Below are 20249 nucleotides of genomic sequence, written 5' to 3'. Positions count from 1 at the left end.
ACAAAGAACAAAAACAGCTGGTAATGGATTGGGTTTTTTTTTTCCTCCCCACCACTTTCAGGGATACAATGTTCAGGAAAAGCAAACACAAGGCATTTCAGTTAGACATATATAGACAGATATATATATAGACACACACACATACTTGTTTTGCAGCTTTTTTTAAATTTCCTGATGCCAGGGATACCACTGTCCTGTTACAGGTGATGTTTGTGTGCTATTAAAAAACACGTTCCAGAACAGCAGGACTAAACTCCTGGTTTATCCATATGTGAATTTCATTTTTTTTCTGTGTGCAACCTCACATAATCATTCATATAACTATTTTTGGTAAGGGAGGGCATCATAGTCACAGCCTCTCAAGAACAGCACCTTTGTCATACCCATTTATCCAACAGTCTTACAATTTAGGAAGAAACCTAATATTCATGAAGCAGAAATTATATTCAATAGTTAGGCATACAACAACATTTTAATGAGTCTAGTTCCAGGTAATTTGGCTGACAATGTCAAAAAACGAGGAAAAAGGAGAAAAAAAAATAGATCAGTTGCTAAAGCCAGTTTCACTGACATCCCTGTTCTAACCCTTGGGAAAATACTTCCTCACAGAAAAGATGTTATGTGGGTGTGCTTGAAAACATCTAAGACTCTCAAGGAATGCATTCTTTTTGCAGCATACATTGAAACATTTCTAAATATGATAAATGACAGTTTCACAGCCACCTATCCAAATTTAAATGGAAAACAGAACAATCCTTTCTCAAAGATATGGAGTCCAAGTTATACCCCTCGTTGGGCTTCAGGGACTGTCATTTAAAAATAGGACAGACGACAACATCTCCCCTTTATTCTACTTACCAGTCATCTCCTGCTGGTTTCTTGCTAAGAGAGCTCTTCCCCCTACCCTCCCAGGGACATTACATTAGTCACACATCATTTTCACTGGATCCTGGGCCACCAGAACAAATTTACAGAATGCAATACATTCATTTACAAGAATGGTTTTACTGTCCTCTTTTGTTTTGTGTAAAGGCCTAACTGGTCATTTACTCCACTTTCATTAGAAAAATATGAGAGATTTTGACTCCAGCATATCATTCACAGAATTCTGTGGATCTCTGAAAAGCATTTTCTGATTAAGAGCTATACAGAAACTCTACCTGGAACCCTCTTTGCTTTTTTTTTTTTTTTAAATAAAAAATAATATGGAACTTAACATGCATCATTAGGGCCAAAGCTTGCACTGGTTTTGAAGCCATCTTTAAAAACTCTATCACCTACAGTAGATAACTGCATCCTTTTCAAATAATTATGTTTTTAATGGCAGAAGTCAGTACTTAATCCATGAATTTCAGTGTTAAATAAAAAAGTTAAACCAGGAATACTGCAGTTTTTATGGCAGTTTTAACACTGTGGGAAATAAAACCTGACCAATTTCTAAAATTAAATATGCCCCTTAGAAAAGTTTATTCAAATATGGAAGTGTACAGCATACACATAGCACCTCAGGATATCTGCACACTGCTGACTAACCACTATAAAATTATATCTTAGCATATATGGCTACCAGTAAGTCCCAAAGTGAAGCCAAGAACAACTCAACATGCCAGAAATACATTCTGACATGACCAGCCCTGCTGCCCCAGAACAAACCACACTGACAAAGCCGTTTTCTCAGTCACAGGTCAGCCTCCCTTGAACTAGGGAGTGAAAAAGGGAAGGGGGATTTGCAAGGCCAACCTCAGAAACCAGAGGGATGCCAAGGTGCAGAAACCTACAGTTTAACGATTGGCAGCCACTGACAGACTACCAGGTTCTGCACTGCACTAGGACTAACTGGCTCCAGGACTCAGCTTCTAGAAATAAATACACACACTCTCTCTTTATAAATATATATATTTTCATAGCTGTAGCCATGGGTTTCTAAAATGAGCATCAGTTTCCAAATAACTCTCCTTTTCAATAGAGCATTTTTTAGAAACACTGAAGAACACTGTACAGAAAAAGGCAACAGAAAAAAAATACCAAAATGACAGATGTAAATGGTGTGTGAAAAAATATGACAGACAAGTAAAGGCAGGAAGGAAAATACCACTGATAGATGGAGAAAAGGTAAGAAGTGAGCCTGGTACCTAGCAACGCAGTGATATACACAGATTTGCTGCTAGGATTTCCAGAATTCTGCACCTAACTCTGTAAAATACAGTAGGAGAGCGTTACATGATTCTAGTGAAAAACAGAAGATAAACAACATTAAATGGTACAGAAGTTTGGAATGCCTAGAATTCAACCAGCACCCAGAAATCATACTTACATTATTCTTCTGGCAAATGATTTCCTAGAATAAAGAAGAAGAAAAATATAACGTTGATAGCACTGATGAACTACTAGGAAAAATATCTGATCAGTAGGACTTGCTAGTATTAATATTTACAGACACATGACAGGAGAATGGTGGTTGGTAGATATTTTCTATGCCTGTCAAATCAATATAAATCAAGTATTACCTCAGGAGAGACAAAATTACTATGGAACCAAACGATACATACATCTTATATGTATACACAGGAGGGTATGTACTGTGTGCATGTGTATACACATATGTACATACCCCTCCCTATATAAATTTTCCTAGAAGGATGCTGTCCCAAAATTGACTATTAATACACACCTACTCACATTTGAGAAATTAAATATACTAAGTAATATTTTGCTGCCAGTAGAAGAAACTGTGAAGAATAGTAAAAGCAGTGCTTCTGCAAGGTTTTAAAATGTTCCAAACCTGGTTGAAAGTCACATTGCTCTAGTAAGTCTGATGTAAAGAATGTACCTTCACTTTTTACATGTAAAGTTTCAGAGAACAAGAAGCCACACACAGATGGCACACTGATCTGGGTGCTACAGCCCAAGTGTGGACTACTTGTGGACAGTGACTTTGATTTCAGGAAGATTTGTCAGCAAGTTCTGACCCCAGCAAATGATAACCCTGCCAGATTTATCAGAGCGCTGCACTACACCTCCACCACTGGGACCACTGTACAGTTTAACCTATACCATATCATTAAAAACACGCAGTGTCAAACCAAGGTGCCTCATACTTTTCACGTTGTGTAAGTCAGGCTTCCATTAAACTGCTTTTCACCCTGTTGAGGGGGCATGTATCACATACAACTGTTGCTAGTTTTTGAAGTGTAGGACATAAGTATCTAGTCAACCCCCCTGGCATGGGAAAGGACATCTTTCACAAGATCAGGCTGCTCAAAGGCCTGTGCAACCTGACCAGAATGTTCATATAGAGGAACATTTCACCAGCAAAAGTCTACCCACATTGTTTTGTACCCCAATTAAACCGCATGATGCAGTGTTTCATTTCCTACATCTTCATGATAATTTTCAGGTTTTGAATTTCGGGTTTTTTTCACCTTCTATACAAGATTAAAACTGCACACACACTCCTGCATTGCTTCTACTCTGTCTGCTGGCTGTAACAAATAGAGGCACAAACATTGCCTCCAAAGATGCCCAGGCATGCCCATAACTACTTTTTTCAGGCAGTTACTAAGTAACATGGGAAAGGTCTTGCTCTCTGACAACTTTCCTGCAAACTATCACAAGCAGAAACATAGGGCAGCTCAAAGCTGAAGGCAACTGAAGAGAGTCTTTTCAGTGAGCACTGTACTGGTGGCAACTGGGACATCCAAGTCTCCCCATGCAGAATTGGGCTTCCACTGGCATCAGTGGAACCCTGCAGGTGACCTATTTGCAAAGTCCAGCTCCTAAACTAGTAAAAAGTTCTCCCAAGTGCCCAAGGAAGACTGGTGCCTCACTCCAAGTGATTTTTCAGTGGGGATTTAGGTATTTGGCTCCTTGCCCAGTACAGTGAAATTCTGCTCTGCTTATACTGTAGATCATTGTACTTTGTATCCACATTGTGTCCACAGATAGGTCTTTTGTCATTAGCAGTTTTATTTTTAGGACTTTTATCTGTATACTCTTTGTATTGCAAAAAGAAAAATAACTGGATTGTAACCAATCCAGTTGGCTGAGAAAATGTGGAGGGAAGAGCAGGGGGAAGAAACTGAGTTACTCAGGTTATGTTCCTTCCAATAGAGGACCAAGCTACAAATAACAGGACAGAGTCAAAACCAAATAGCCTGCACTAGCTAGAAGCAGTGGAAGCAAACCCTCCATGAGAGGCAGCAGTGCCCAGATTGCAGTCTGACTCACTGCTTACTTGAAATGCTTCTTTTCAGCAATGCCTAGAATGGAAGCACTATAGCACTAAACACCTCCTGACCAAAGCCGATGAATCTAAGGGGGCGGGGGGAAGAAGTAATTCAAAAGACTGCCACCCCAGTTGTCTGCCCTTCCCCATGCCCATGGAAGTTACTAAACCTTTAGCACAGTTGCAGGAACAAGTAAGTATCGACTCTTTGGCTGACACCATTCACAGCCCCACAGATTATCTTAAACCACCGTGTTGTCTTAAACCAATATTTTGCACTCTGAACTGTGGCCCTAAGGACCAGGCACAAGTTGGGTTTTTTTGCTAACACTGCTGGTAATCTCCAGGACAGCAATCCTGCAAACACCTGATGTAAACAGCTGTAACTCAGCAAGACATACCAGAGACCATCTGGGAACCCATTGTGTTTGGGCAGAAAACTACTACTTCATATAGGAGCTAAAACTTAAGGATTATTTTGCTTCTCCCTACACACCCCCATTCTCACCTGACCGTTATTACTCTAACAGTTTACCCAAAAAAACTGTAATTCCCCTGAATGACCGAACCATGTGTTCCATTTCTCGTCTCAAATTTGTCAAACTTCTGTTTCTGTAAAGAGATATTTAACACCTAGATACATAACCAACTGTGATAAAGTCATCTAAATCTTTCTTTTGGGAAAACAAAACTGAGTTTTTCAGAATTTCACTGTGGGCATCTTTTCCAGGCCTCAGAATATTTTTGCTATTCTTTTGTGAACCATATTTCCTATAGAAACAGAGAACCTATTTCAAGAGTTGGACCAACTATGACTTGCGCCACCCCGGCCCCGATCTTTTCATTCAGAGTTACCTTCAGTGACTGCAGAGACTCCACATTTGTATCACAATAAAGGATAATGTTGTTAGCCATGCTGAAGCTCTCCCTGACTCCCAGGTGGTAGAACAGAGAAGGCTGACGGAAGGCATCACTCATCTCTACAACAGCAATATCTGCAGAAAGAAATGAAGAATTTATTGTCAATGTCACACATTTCTGACAGTCACATACTTCTAGGCCATGTCTCTTCACACAATTTGCTTTGATAAGACAACCTGATTTTAAGTAGGATGTAAGAGATCCAGAGAGATTTGCCCATTTTAGTGGTTACATCTGAATTTTTAATACAGTTAGCAGGATATGGTTTAATTCTTTTTCTTATCTTTCTTCCTTTCTTCCTCCCCCCCCTTTTTTCTTTAAATGAGACCTTCATTTTCTCAGATAAAAAGGGGTAAAACACTCTTAATCAAGAAAAGGCAAAAAGTTCATCTGGTGCCCTGAAGAATAAAATGTTTGTTTGATCTACACGCAATGACTGATGACCTTATGGAAAAAAAAAAAAAGGAAAAATTACATTTGATGTGGTTTTGCACCCTCTGTGCAAGCTGCAATAAAAATCTATGCAACATACATACACCACTGCAGAACATACTGTAGACATTCTTTATTAGAACTTTGGAAGAAAACAGCTGTAAATTGAAAGGCAAAGGTAAAGTTCCAATACAAATTACCATTCAGATCTATTTTGATTCATATAGAAAGATGAGAGAGAAAGAAAAGGACAAGGTGCAGCAGAAAAGAAGGAAAGAGGGAGGAAACCCCCATATAAGTAAGAACTTTATTGTGCAGAGAATTCTGTTCATAAGAAATTTTACCTGCATGAATAAAGCACATGCACTATGCTTACAGAACAAGGAATATCAAATTCTCTTAAAACTTGTGTTCACTTGCCCAGATTCACACCAATGTAAAAGTAAAAGAACAGGCAATTATAAAGTGTCAGCAGAAACAGTTAAGGCTTCCATTATAACTGGCAGCATATTTGCATTGCAAAAGTCTTGTCGGATCAAAAGAGCAAAACAAGAAAACTGACTCATCTCCACCTCTGGTGCAAACATCCTTCTGTCTCTTCACCCAATTCAGGTTTGTTGTTTCCTTTCAGAATTCCAGCCTGGCCCTCCCAAAAGAAATACACTTCCCTTAAGAGTAGAACAAGAAAAGCATCCTGGTGTCTCCCTGCTTTCCCCTTCCTCAGGATGCTTTTATGGCAGAGAAGACAGATAGCAAAACAAGCTCTGTAGGCAAAAAGCTTATGTTATGTACCCTTGAGTTTCTCTACTCTAATTGATCTAATAAGAGATTCTACCTCTAACCACAACTTTTCACCTTGCCTATTCATTTAGATCAGGGGTCCTCAAACTGTTTAACCAGGGGGCCGGCGCACGGATGCAGTGGCCGGCAGTCATCTGCGGCTGCTTGGTTTCCCCCCCCAACCCCCGGCGGGGGGGGGGCAGGGGGGGGTCTGTAAATAGAGGGGGCTGGATTGAGGACCCTGGGGGGCCGTATCCGGCTCATGGGCCGTAGTTTGAGGACCCCTGGTTTAGATCGTCAAAACTCTAATGAAGATATTCAATAAAAGATAAGCCTCGTGGCCATGCTCTCAACTGAGAAGACAGTAAGGGTATCTTCTGCAACTTGTTAAAAAGTAACATCTTTGAGACATCTACTCTTCAGTCATACGTTATTGTAACTGGCCTACAGGCTCAGAAATTTTTCAAAAAATGAAGATAGATACACAGGGGGATGAACAAATAACATTTGCCTATACAAGCTTAGGCTCTTCAGGAAAAAATATTAAAAGAAAGGAGACTAAAATGGTATAATAAAGGATTTTTTTTCTCCTCAAAAATCTAATATTAAATTATGTTTTCATAAGTTTCATAATTTTTGTTCTAAGAATCTCCCTCTGTCCAATTTCATATAAATATCTGCAGTACATTGATAAGACCATACACACCCTGTTTTTCATCAATTTTAGGAAACTGGGACATCAGAAAAAACAAACACCAATGGCAATATTGCTACTATATTTTGTTGGGTGAGATTAAGGCTTGTTTATTTTCTTTAGGAAGCTACCATAATACAAGCTCTATTTTTAACTACTCTTATTCACGTAAAAGCCTCACCTTAAGCAACTGTAAGTTTATGGTACATTCTTGTTACATTGAGCAGCAGGAAGATTTGCACAATTTGCCATGACTTAATTCTCAAATCTTGCAAGATAACGTGCTTTCACTAGAGTTGCAAAACTAAGATTAAAAGAAAAATATTACTTAAGAAAAATAAAGTGAGAGCGCCTGATCGAAGTTGGAATATAGTAAACACTTGAGAAATCTGGTGTTAAAATGGCAAGTTCCCAGGACCATGAAGACAGAAAGAATAACTCTTTAAAAAAAAATAAAATTATCTGTGCCTCTGTGTGTGTCTGTCAAGATCAGGTGGCCAAATCCATTTAACACAATCTGACTCAGGGCCACACTGTAAGAAGTGTTCTTGGGTCCTGTCCTATCCCTATCATAGCAATCCCAAAAAAAACCGAACAAAAAACCAGAGGACAGAAGGACCACAAAAATAAGGAAACATTTGTAAGAAAAAATTACATTAAGATACTGGTATAAACTCTGTTGTGATATTTGTATTTCTTCTGTAACTAAAGAGGATCTCTTTCCTTGAGATGTTAAGACTTCTGTGAAATCCAGGTCTTCTGGATAATCTCATTTGATAAAACAGTGTACTCCTTAGAACAGGTCCAACTTCTGTGAAGTTTCCCTTCTTACTCTAGCAATTACGTATTTTAAGATGCAGTTGTCATTCACAACAAAAAGATCAGACTTTACAGTCCAGGCTAGCCCTTCAGGCTGGTATCACAGTTTCCAAGGAGAACAGCCTAATTCTTACCTGTAATTACAAGTCGTAAAAAGTATGTGCACTTTTGGGATCAGGTGCCCATCCAATAAGAAAACCCTCACTCTAAACCAGCTCTTCTGACAGACCCATTTCTGATTATCTTCTCCCACAACATCAGGAGTGAAACTCATCTGACCACATGAAGGATCAGAGTATGCAGCACTGGTCAGAAGTTCGGAAGTCAAATAGAAAGCAGTAAATGGAAGCTCATTAAAAAAAGGGTAGCTGTAATGACTCCTGTAAAGTGCCTGAAATGTACTGTCAAGTGCACTATAAAGCAGCTAAGTACTATATTCAGTTACATAAAGTATGATTAGGAATCCAGCAAAGCTGAGCACAACTGATGGTTTTCAAGACAAATCTAAGTCAACATACACCAAAATTCCCACTAGTTCAGAAGATCCAGGATTTACATATGCCCAAAAGAGATGTTTGGTTGTCAGTACATAAACTGCCAGAATCCCTTCTATCAGGTTCTCACTTCCCCCAGATGAAATTAATCTAACAGCCTGCTGCAATGAAAGATAAATTCACTGGAGAAAAAAAAAAATCAGTATGTGAGAAAATGGTATTTCAATAAAGGTGGAAGAATTATCTCTACAGTTACACTGGAATAAAACCCATTTATGAAAGTATTTCAGTTTCAGTTTCAAGGCAGTTAATAACTGACCCTCCCAACACCTAGGCCCTCAGAATGAAGCACTCTGAAAACCAGGGACTGACATTTCATTTCAAATCACAGAATGGTCAGGATTGGAAAGCACCTGTGGAGATCATCTACCCCAGGGGTCCTCAAACTACGGCCCACGGGCCGGATACGGCCCCCAGGGTCCTCAATCCGGCCCCCCATATTTACAGACCCCTCCGCCCCCCCCCACCGGGGTTGGGGGGGGGAAACCAAGCAGCCGCAGATGGCTGCCTGCCACTGCATCCGCGCGCCGGCCCGCTGGTTAAACAGTTTGAGGACCCCTGATCTAGTCCAACCCTCCTGCTAATGGAGGTTCACCTACAGCAGGCTGCAACAAATTGCACCTCAAGCAGGTTTTGAGTATCTCCAGAGAAGAAGATTCCACAGACTCTCTGGGCAGCCTGTGCCAGGGCTCTGTCACCCTCAAGGTAAAGAAGTTTTTCCTCATATTCAGAAGGAACTTCCTGTATTGCAGTTTTTGCCCGTTGCCCCTTGTCCTGTCACTGGGCACCACTGAAAAAAGCCTGGTCCCATCCTCATGAAGCTCACCCTTAAGGTATTTGTAATCATTGATAAGGTCCCCTCTCAGTCTTCTCCAGGCTCAACAGGCCCAGCTCTCTCAGCCTTTCCTCATGGGGGAGATACTGCAGTCCCCTCATCATCTTTGTAGCCCTCCGCTGGACCCTCTCCAGTAGCTTCTGATCTCTTTTGACCTGCGGAGCCCAGAACTGGACACAGCACTCCAGATGGGGCCTCACCAGGGCAGAGTAGAGGGGGAGGCCAACCTCCCTCGACTTGCTGGCCATGCTTCTCCTAATGCACCCCAGGATCCCAGTGGCTTTCTTGGCCACCAGGACACACTGATGGCTCATGGGCAACTTGCTGTGTCCACCAGGACTCCCAGGTCCTTCTCCGCAGAGCTGCCTCCCAGCAGGTCACCCCCAGCCAGTACTGGTGCAGGGGGTTGTTCCTCCCCAGGTGCAGGACCCTCCACTTGCCTTCACTGAACTTCATTGGGTTCCTCTCCACCCAACTCTCCAGCCTGCCCAGGTCTCGCTGGATGGCAGCACAGCCTGCTGGTGTATCAGCCACTCCTGCCAGTTCTGTATCACCAGCAAACCTGCTGAGGGTACCCTGTGTCCCTTCATCCGGGGCTCTGATGAGTAAGTTGGACATGACTGGACCCAGCACTGACCCCTGGGGAACACCACTGGCTACAGGCCTCCGGCCTGACTCTATGCCATGGATCACAACCCTCTGAGCTCTGCCATTCAGCCAGTTCTCAGTCCACATCACTGTCCACCCATCTAACCCACACTGCCTGAGCTTAACTATGAGGACACTGGGAGACAGTGTCAAAAGCCTTGCTGAGGTCAAGGTAGACAACATCCACCATCACAAAAGGCTGGTAGGTTTGTTAGGTCTCATTTCCCCTTGACGAATCCATGTTTACTGTTCCTGATAACCTTCTTTTCCTCCACATGCTTAAGAGATGTCATCCAGGATGAGTTGTTCCATCACCTTTCCAGGGATGGAGGTGAGGCTGACCGGCCTGTAGTTTCCTGAGTCCTCCTTCTTGCCCATTTTGAAGACTGAAGTGATGTTGGCTTTCCTCCAGTCCTCAGGCACCTCTCGTGTCCTCCATAACTTTTCAAAGATGACAAAGTGTGGCTTAGCAATAACATCTGCCAGCTCCCTCAGCACTCAGGGGTGCATCTCACCAGGGCCCACAGATTTGTGGGTGTCAAGTTTGCTTAAGCAATCTCTTAACCCAATCCTCCTTAACCAGGGGAAAGTCCTCCTTTCTCCAGACTTCCTCTCTTGCTTCCAGGGTCTGGGATACCTGAGGGCTGGGCTTGGCAGTAAAGGCTGAAGCAAAGAAGGCATTCAGCAACTCTGCCTTCCCTATATCCTTTGCCACCAGGGCATCCACCTCATTCAGCAGTGGGCCCACGTTTTCCCTAGCCTTCCTTTTGCTACCGATGTACTTGAAGAAGCCCTTCTTGTTCTCGACATTCCTTGCCAGATTTAATTCCAAACAGACCTTAGCCTTCCTTATCGCATCCCTGTATGTTCTGACAATGTTCCTACATTCCTCCTAAGTGGCCTGTCCCTTTTTCCACATTCAGTAAGCTTGCTTCTTCCATTTCAAGTTTTGCCAGAATCTCCTTGCTCATCCATGCAGGCTTCCTGCCCATTTTGCATGATTTCTTATTCATAGGGATGCACCTATCTTGAGCTTGCACATCTTCTATGTTGCAGTGAAGAAAGTCTGGGCTCCAGCAGACTCATGAGCAACCCCCAGGTTGCAAGAAAGAATAAATTTTATCCCTTGCTTTGGTCTTGGTCACAAGATTAAAGTGCACTTTCTCTATCTCACGAAAATGCACCTGGTTACAGATCACTGATACTATTTAAAGAAAACAGGGATAGTTTCACATTTGTTAGTCATCTTTGACATTATGGCTAAAAAGTCTTATAATAAATCTTAGAGTAAATTATCATGTCTTCTTAGTTTATGAACAATAAGGTAAGTCTAGCCATAACCTTCTCTACCATCTCCTTAAACAACTGGCATGCTGTGGTGGGTTATCCTTGGCTGGATGCCTACTAAGATGCTTCTTCACTCCCCTCCTCAGCAGAATGGGGTAGGGGGTAGAAGGGGATAAGATTAAAAAAAACCTTCTGGGTCAAGATACAGGCAATTTAATGAAAGCAACAGCAGAAGTTGCGTGCAAGGAAGCAAAGGAAAACAAAAGATGTTCTTCTCTACTTCTCATCAGCAGGTTCAGCCACTACCCAAGAAGCTGGGCTTCAGTATGCATAGAACTTGGTCCGGAAGACCAACATTGTAAATAACAAATGCCACCCACCTCTTCCTCCTAGCTTATATATCTGAGCAGATGTCATATGGTACAGAATATCCCTTTGGGCAGTTTGGCTCAGCTGTCCTGGCTACGTCCCCTTCCAAGATCTTGCCCACTCCCAGCCTGCTGGGGGGACGGGTGGCAGGTTGGAGAGACAGCCCTGATGCGGTACCAGCACTGCTCAGCAGCAGCCAAAACACTGCTGTGTTATCTCCACCTTTCTAGCTACCAGGGCAAAGCACAGCACTATGAGGGCTGCTGTGGGGCTCAGCCTGACCCAAGAAACATGCCTACATGGATGTGACCAAAGTGTATCATAAGTGAGACTAGAGCTTAGCTTTGGCCTAGGTACCAGAAGCAGCGTAAGTGCAGGAGCAGGAACTTCAGTGTTCGAGCTCTTGGTGTCTATTTTCCAAACCATCCCGAGCTCTACCTGCCTGCAATGAAGCCACCTGCCTACATATTTGCTGGGTAACCACACACGCAGCTGCAGACATAGCAACAACCACAGAGCAGTTACACTCTACATTATTCAGCTAACATCTACACTAACAAGAGACTGAAACACACCATCACACATTCAAAAGAACAAAATACCACTACACTGGGAATCAGCTTCTTATTACCCTGGGAAACCAGATTCATGTGATGGAATTGAAGACAGTTGACTTGACCCTTCCTGCCTGAGAAGCCCAGGAAAAGGACACATCTCAGTGGAGCTTGGTATATAATACAACTGTGTTACCAACAATTCTTACCTGCAGTGTAAATCCACTTAACTTTTTTTTAAGCTATCTGTGCAAAGAGTGAGAAGTTCACATATAAAATCTCTACTAATTAATCATTCTTAACAAATGATAACGTGGTCAAGAAGGGTAAGTGTCCATTAGTGGATATAAAGCCCTTTGCTCTTGGCTATTAGCAATGCCTTTAGTCACCAAGAAAGTGATAAATGAAATGCAGTGGTCAAAGTTCATCTCCTACTGATTGTTTAAAATATAACAGGGCAGAGAAGAATGTTTAAACAAATGCTCTGAGATATCATACACATACACCCTACTTTTTGATACTATCTGCTTACTACAGTGCAGCCAGGAAAAATAATGAATGCAAACAGAGCAGCTATAAAACTAATGAATGTTTACATTTGCTATTTTGTGATTAATTGGTATCAAACACATGGCCATTGCCTTACATTCACTGTCCCACAATTAATCAGAGCAAAAGGAAAGCTGATAACAGCCACTTCTGAGACAGACCAATATTTAGGGTTCTTTTCCACCTGGGGGTTAAAAGACCAGTAAGATATTCTTCTGACAGAGATACAGGAAGAAAAGGGCTTGCAACACTACTTCAGTGCAAGTCTGAACACTAAGCATTTTTCATACTGCAGTAGCAGCTCTCCATTCAGCATTAGAACAATGGTTTTGACAAGCCATGACGACATTTACTATTGGGTAAGCTTTCAGAAACAAGCAAACAACCTTATCTACTTCAGCTTCTTCACGGTTCTCTATACTTGGCACAGATATCTTTCTCTTCACCCAGAGACTGCTTGCATGAGGTAGGAAACCTGCTTTGGAAATCACAGCACCATGTCAGTACAGCTTGGTAATTCTGGTTCAACCGTGCAAACCACAGCGTCACTGACTTCTCAGCACTACTGGAATCAGGCATTTCCAGTAAAAAGTGTCTCATACGTCTCTTAAGACCGGAAACAATCGACGGGAGCCACTGGGGTGAGAACACCTAAACACAGGGGAATGGCTAACCTCCCAGGAAACCTGTCCGGCCAAGCCAGTCTGTTGGGAGAGGCTAGCCAGAAAAATAACTTCATAAGGGTGCTTGAGGCTTGAATGTGGGGAAGGAAAAACAGGTAGTGACCATACAGGCAAGTTAAGACTATATACTAAAGGAAAAGCATGGTATTCATAGAAGCTCCAATTGATGTGCAAAGTATGGTTAAGGGCACTAAGAGCCACGAGATGGACATGTGCTAGTTCTTATCTAGCATAAAGCATTATGGGTCAGGATCCTTACAGTAATCCTGGCTCAAGCAGTCTCATTTTTATGAAATGGAAACTAAGATCCTGCATCACTGAAGTACAAACCAGAGCCAGTCCTGCAATGTACTCAAAGGGGAATTTCTGAGCACACATTCCCAGCAGATAGAACACAAGCCCAGCAGTCCGGTGGGACTAGATGCTGCGTGGCATGAAGCAGAGATAGAAATAATTAGAGCACCTAATACTTACCAAAAACGCATCAAGTTACCTTTAAATACAAGAGTACTATGTTGCCTTCACACTGGTATTGAGCCCACTGCTCCCTGAATAGCTAAATTGAGTTGAACATCTCTTGAATTTCAAAGTGAAACTTCTACACCTAGACTCATAAGCAAAAGGTATGATTTCACTTCAGATAAACTCTTCAAACAGCTAGTTACTGTCAGGGGTCGTCCTGACCCTCCCCCACATGTTTGTATCAGATCTAGTATGGTTAATATGCAATGAGACAACTGAGTAAGGCTATCTGTTGGCTTGGAGAGGTGGGGTGCATGCACAGGACCAGTCGCCTCCTGATCAGTTAGATGATCTCACTTTCCACCCACACCATCACTATGTCCTATACAAAGGCAGCACCAGACACCACAGTATCTGCAGGGATGCAACTGAATACCTCCCTACTCCTGCTTAAGACTGAGAATCATGTATTGTTCCAGCAGCTAAGGAAATTTTATCCTCCATACAGATGTGGATGCAAGATCCATTTGTTCAGGAGCCCCAGATATAACATCGTCACAGGAGAAAGAGTTTCTTGAGGCATGATACAGAAAATAAATAAATAAATACCCACCCAAACACACAGCTTCAATCTACCTCATCACAGCTACAAATTAAGCACCTATACTGATCGACTCTGCATGTGACTCAATCTAGATCTCTGGGAATCTGCTCATAAAAGCAAGTGCAAGACTTCACCAAGCAGAACCATCCAGACAAAGAGAGAAAAAAAAAATTGATTTTTTGTTCCCCTCCCCCCTCTATCAACAGTGCCCTAGACTGAGAGCCTCTAATCAGGGGTCCTCAAACTTTTTAACCAGGGGGCCAGCGTGCGGATGAAGCGGCAGGCAGCCATCTGCGGCTGCTTGGTTTCCCCCCCCCAACCCCCGGGTTTCCCCCCCCCAACCCCCGGCGGGGGCGGGGGTGGGGCAGGGGGGTCTGTAAATACGGGGGGCCGGATTGAGGACCCTGGGGGCCGTATCCGGCCCGCGGGCTGTAGTCTGAGGACCCCTGCTCTAAGTGAAATGCTGGCCTTGTTGACTGCATTATGCTTCAAGGATGTGGAGGAAAAAGAGCCTCTTGCCTCTGTAATCCAAGGGCGATGGGAGCAAAGCAGAGGGTACTTACTGAAACAAACCAGCAGAAGCTGTCAACTAAGTGGTAACACAAAGTAAGTTCACACAGACGTTAGAAAAGGAAGGTAATGTAGATGACAAACGTAAGAGGGAAGTTTGCAGGAATTAACACATGGCAAAATCTAAATGACTATATAAATGATCTGAAGACAACCAGAATAATACATAAAGGCTTTCTGCTAGGAAGAAAAAAAAGAAAAAAAGAGGGAAAAAAAAAGAAAAAGGAAAGCTTGAGATTCAAAAAATCCACTCTCTTTTGGCCCAAGACAAAGGACTGTGATGTTATCACATGATTCCAGCCCCCAACAATTGAAAAAAACCCACTCTCAGCTTGATGCATGTGGGAGGAACTTGGCATTAGGCAGGAATAAAAGATGACAAGCAAACAAAGAGCCATTTATTTAAAAATAACCTCAATACATTCAGGCTCACTGCATCTGTATTGATCCCAGTGAAAGAGGCTCCCTAGTGCCAAGAACACCAAACACTAAATATTATCTCAGCTCCAAACTTTGCTTCAGAAAAATTACTCAGAACTCAAAGAGGTAACTAATGAGGCTCAGCTGAAGGCTTGAGCACATTGCAGGACCAGTAATTGTTAGGACCTGTACCAAATATGAATGTGTTTTTAAACAATCTACGAATACAACAGCAGAAATAGTCAAGGAAAAAAAGGCAAGCTGTAGCAACTCAGTACTTCTATATTTAGAGGTTTTGTCCAGAGTATCTACATCACTGCAATTTTTTTTCCATGAAGCCCAAACACTCCTTTGGCCTGGACAAGATCTTAAGCAGACAAAAGTATCTGAACAAATAAATAAGAGATGTGATGGCATCTCTGTGATTATTTTGGTTTATGTTTTCAGGCTATGTGCCTTTAAGACACGAGATGGAGTGATGAAGTCACTGAGACTACCCAAGAAGAACATACTTGTGGGACCACAGGTGTGCCAACAGAAGAGGTCCTGATGAGTGCTCAGAGAAGAGAGTCCTACAAAAAGCAAACAGACAGGTCTCAGAGGCGATGCAAAGATTTCCTAAAGTCTAAAGGAATGGTTGAGAGTTTGCTACAGCTCTAAAGGTGCAGAGTTCATTAAAACCAAGGCAGGAAACAACAATCCACCTCAAGGACAAGATAGGCAGAAGGAAAATTGATCAAAAGTACTTTTTACTGCTGTTTATTTTGTTCATTTCTGCCATAGTGTCCTGAAGATTTTCTGCACCTAAGAGAAGTATTCTAATAAAACCTGACTTTTTGTTTATAACATGGTTATATATTTGTCTCCTTTGAGCAGCTTACTGTGATAAGAATGTCTAGGCAGATCCACCCTCAAACTTCAAAAACCAGCTCTGGGTTTCATTGCAACAGCTAAAGGGATCATATCAAAGCTCTGTTTAGCTCAGTATCCCCTCCTCTGCCACATGCCAGCAGTCAATGTTGCAGAGATTTTAAGAATGGGGCAAGTAAAGACTGACCTTTTTCAGTCAGCAATGCAGAGACAGTTCCAGAAAACACTTCAAGCTACCTAGAAAGTTGAATATCAACAACTAATTTAGCACTTCGTGTTGTGTGAACAATTAGAGCTGCTTTTCTTCATATACGTTAGTTTGCATTCACTATCACCGAACTTCAGCTGCCCTTTACCTGCCCATCTGCCCAGTACCGTAAGACTTTCTGCAATTTTTTACAGCCAATTCTTTATAGTTTTGACTAGCCTGCACATCAGCAAACATTGCCATCACGCTACCCACCAGCAGGAAACTTCCAGATCAGCTATGAATCCTCTGAAAAGCCCAATTCAAAAAGAAAGGACAGAGCAATCCTTTCACCAGCACATTTTTCCACTGGCAACATTACTTCGTTGCAAAACTGATCTTCTGTTCCACTCCTGTAAGAACCCATTCATCCAAACAGAATAAAAGATGTCACCTTCAGTCATTTTGTATTTAACGAGTCTTTGGTAAAGTATCCTGCCAATAGCTTTTTGACATCTCAATATATTGTCTTAAGTGGATCACGCTTAAGTACAGGCTCACAAAAAGTGTGATTTTCCTCTACAAGAGCCATGTCAGCTCTTCCCTACTGAAGATTTTATCCATGCATCTATATAATGTGTTTTTCATTTATATTTTCAGCCCATTTGTCCTATCGGTATTACATCATCCTCTCCCTTTCCTACACTGCCAACATCAACTAAAGTCGGAAGTCATGCACCATAATTAACAGCAGAGTTTGTTTCAGTCAGAGCTACTTGAGAGCTTTTGAGTCATCATCACATAGTTCCAATGAATTGTTACTGTTCACTTTATCAGCTTATTTTGAAACCTTTTCTCCTGGCAATTTAAATCTGAGGCAGGCTCTCAGCCCTATTCCTTTAAAGAAAGTCCTTCTTAAGATCATAGCAGGAAAGCTGCATCTTTCTCAAGTCTTCCTTTTCCATCTTGATTGCATAGGATCCCTGCCATGCTCTCTGTTGATGCATTTGAGAATGCTTTTTTTCTGTCGTTTATCTTCAGCAACATTGGAAACTGTCTTACGAAGAGTTAAGTTTGTTTCACCATAGTTCATGGGGATTTTTTAACTTGTTTCCTCATCTGGACAAAAATTCTCCTTTCAAAAGGTATCATTCCATTCTCCATCCTCATGGCAACGCCACCTTCTGTGGGTTACTTCAGAATTCCTTTTCACAAGTAGCATGCATTTTCTAGAAGCGATTTTCCTTATGATGCCTTCATGCTATCTGAAAGTTTTTCATCTTTTTAGTTACTCCTTTCAATTTCTTGTTAAGAAGCTTGCTCGTTTTTACACAGGTTCTAGTAGAAATGTGATCTGCACCAAGCCAAACTAAAAGTCTACGACAAACTAAGGTAGAGTGTGCAGACGCTTATGAAGAAGGCCAGAGCCATGCGCACTACACTGTTGAAAAAACTCCTGAGTGTTTCTAGTCCAAAGATGTACAATTATTCCTCATGACATTATTTTCAAGTCATGGGAGTTAAAATTTGCCAATAAAGTAATACCAAAAATGGTTTAAACATAGAAGATTCAAGAGCAGCAAGCACAGACTGAAAAATAAATACACAGTATTTCAAAAATATGATGAACAGCAGCTGGAATGCCTGTACAAAATGGGGATCTTCCCAGGCTTCTGAAAATTTGGAAGCAGTATTCTGAGATAGAAACAAATACATTTATTAAATGTTTTAACTTGAACAAGAAAAGATTTCTATCCCAAGAAGAAAACGTCTGTCATAAATAATACAGTACTTGAGAATTTTAGGCCCCAAGTCTCACCATAACCAAAGGTAAAAAATACATCTACCACACCTGGTTCTCAACACGCACTCCACAAAAATCTCTACATTGTAGTATTTTCACTGCTGTGTCCAACATTTTCCCGTGAACAGAAAGACACTGAGAAAACTAAATGCCCAAGGGCTCAGGAGTCTCACGTGCCATGTTTTCTGATAGAAAACACCATCATCTCTTCAAAAGCACACAATCTTTTATTAGTCTTGATCCAGAAAGGAGTACATTCTTAGTAGCTCTGCTGCAAAGTAATCATTACAGTTCATATTCTATTAAAAAACTGATATGAGAAGTCTCATCTGAAGTATCTGATCATAACTATTAAGTTGGCAATATGCTGTGTTGCTTAAACTTAAGGCTGGATCCAGGACTCAGGAATTTAAACTGCTCACTCCTACTTTTTGCAGTTCACTCTTGAACATTGTAAGATAAACTCCAAGTTCTGTAAAAACCACACAATATTTCCTTATAGGATGAGAATATTTACCCATGATTCACTGTCAAACTGCAGTGCAATATCACAAGGAACTGTGCAAAGTCATATTTGCATTCCTGAACTGTATGTCAGTATGACTAGAATTTGTCTATGGCCCCCATCTGAGAAGCACACTGAAGGCCAGAAGGGGAATTTGTTCTGGAGTGAGACTGACAACATTAAGTAAACATGAGTATTTATTATCCCCTACGCTTAGAAACACTGAAATAAAACATAAGTGTCTAGACAGCACACAGGAAAGAAGAAAAAATAAAATTATTTATATATTGCATGTACTAGCAGTCACAGAATGCATAAACCAGCACTGTAGGCTACTGCAAAAAAAAAACATTCTGTACTATTTGAAGGTAAGTTTCATATGATAAACACAAGACATCATTATCCTCCTCTAACTGGCACTCATGAGGCATCAAATTAAACACTCTGCACAATCTGGGGTATAACTTAAGGAAGAAAGTCAAATTGGCAAAGTATCCAGAAGAAAGCAACAAAACATGAGAGTGAAAAGAAATTTAAAGACATGATTAAGGAGCAATGACTTAATACACTAGAATTGTTTCATCTATGATGAAAAAAATATTATGACATGCCCAGCAATATGTTAACTACTCACTGCATAAAAAAATCACTGCCAAGCAGAAGAGCAGTTAAATTTCCCTGTATTCGTGAACAGTGAAAGAACCAATAGGACTAAATCAAAATTTACTTTAAATTAAACTTGGAATAACATTGTAGGGTTTTTTTTAAACTTCTCTTAGAATACATCTGCTTCCAAAGTAAAGGGAATTTAGTACAGATTTTGGGGAAAAACAGTCTAAACTTAAAGGCAACTATGTCCATGCAGGGTTTAGAGGAGGTTGAAGACTCCTTGCTACTAGATACTAGAAATTTTCAGTAACAGACTGGTGGTTACCGACAGTAACCTCATGGTAGGTTGTGGAATCTGACCCACCCCTGGAGTTCAAGGTGTCTTAACGACTCCACGGACTCCCTGCCAACCCTACATTCTACTGTGATTTGCATTGCCCTTTTTGTATTTGCAAGCTACATTACTCTCATTTTACAAAAACCATACCACACTGCTGCTGCTGACTTCACGCGGCAGACCCCCACCATTACAGAGCCTAGTCACCAAGAGGAAATAAAGTGAAGATAAGATTCATTTCACTGGAACCCATATTGCCTCACATACCTACAAGGTCTGAGCACATCCTAGGGAGGTCCTCTCAGATACACTCATAAGTGGATGCTAGTCCCCCTCCTCCTGGTTCTGCTCTACAAGTCTCAATTCCAGGTTGCTGGAATTTATGCTTCAAAAACCATGAGCTTAAACACTCAATTCCCTGGCTTCACTTTGAAGGTCACCCTCAAATTAAAGATGCAGAGCTAGTGACAGAGAAAAGCATCCTGACAGGAGAGCTCCTGGAGCTCCACTGTGATGAAGCTAAGGAGGCCA

At 41.6% G+C, this 20249-nt stretch overlaps 1 protein-coding gene across 1 annotated transcript in view; it reads right to left on the bottom strand.

Moving 5' to 3' along the window:
* The window catches only part of MAP3K5 (mitogen-activated protein kinase kinase kinase 5), a 108892-nt gene that overhangs the window by 69688 nt on the left and 18955 nt on the right, over positions 1 to 20249 (bottom strand). The window contains exons 2-3 of the mRNA XM_056343398.1: positions 5081 to 5220; positions 2315 to 2338 (exon numbers count right to left, since the gene is read on the bottom strand). Of these exons, the coding sequence (XP_056199373.1) occupies positions 2315 to 2338; positions 5081 to 5220 (164 nt within the window). The remainder of the gene's footprint in view (positions 1 to 2314; positions 2339 to 5080; positions 5221 to 20249) is intronic.

This window comes from Falco biarmicus, chromosome 6 (genome assembly GCF_023638135.1).
Source record: "Falco biarmicus isolate bFalBia1 chromosome 6, bFalBia1.pri, whole genome shotgun sequence".
In the NCBI taxonomy this organism is placed as follows: domain Eukaryota; kingdom Metazoa; phylum Chordata; class Aves; order Falconiformes; family Falconidae; genus Falco; species Falco biarmicus.
The sequence above is the reverse complement of the archived record's forward strand: the minus strand, read 5'-3'. Positions and strand labels throughout refer to the sequence as shown.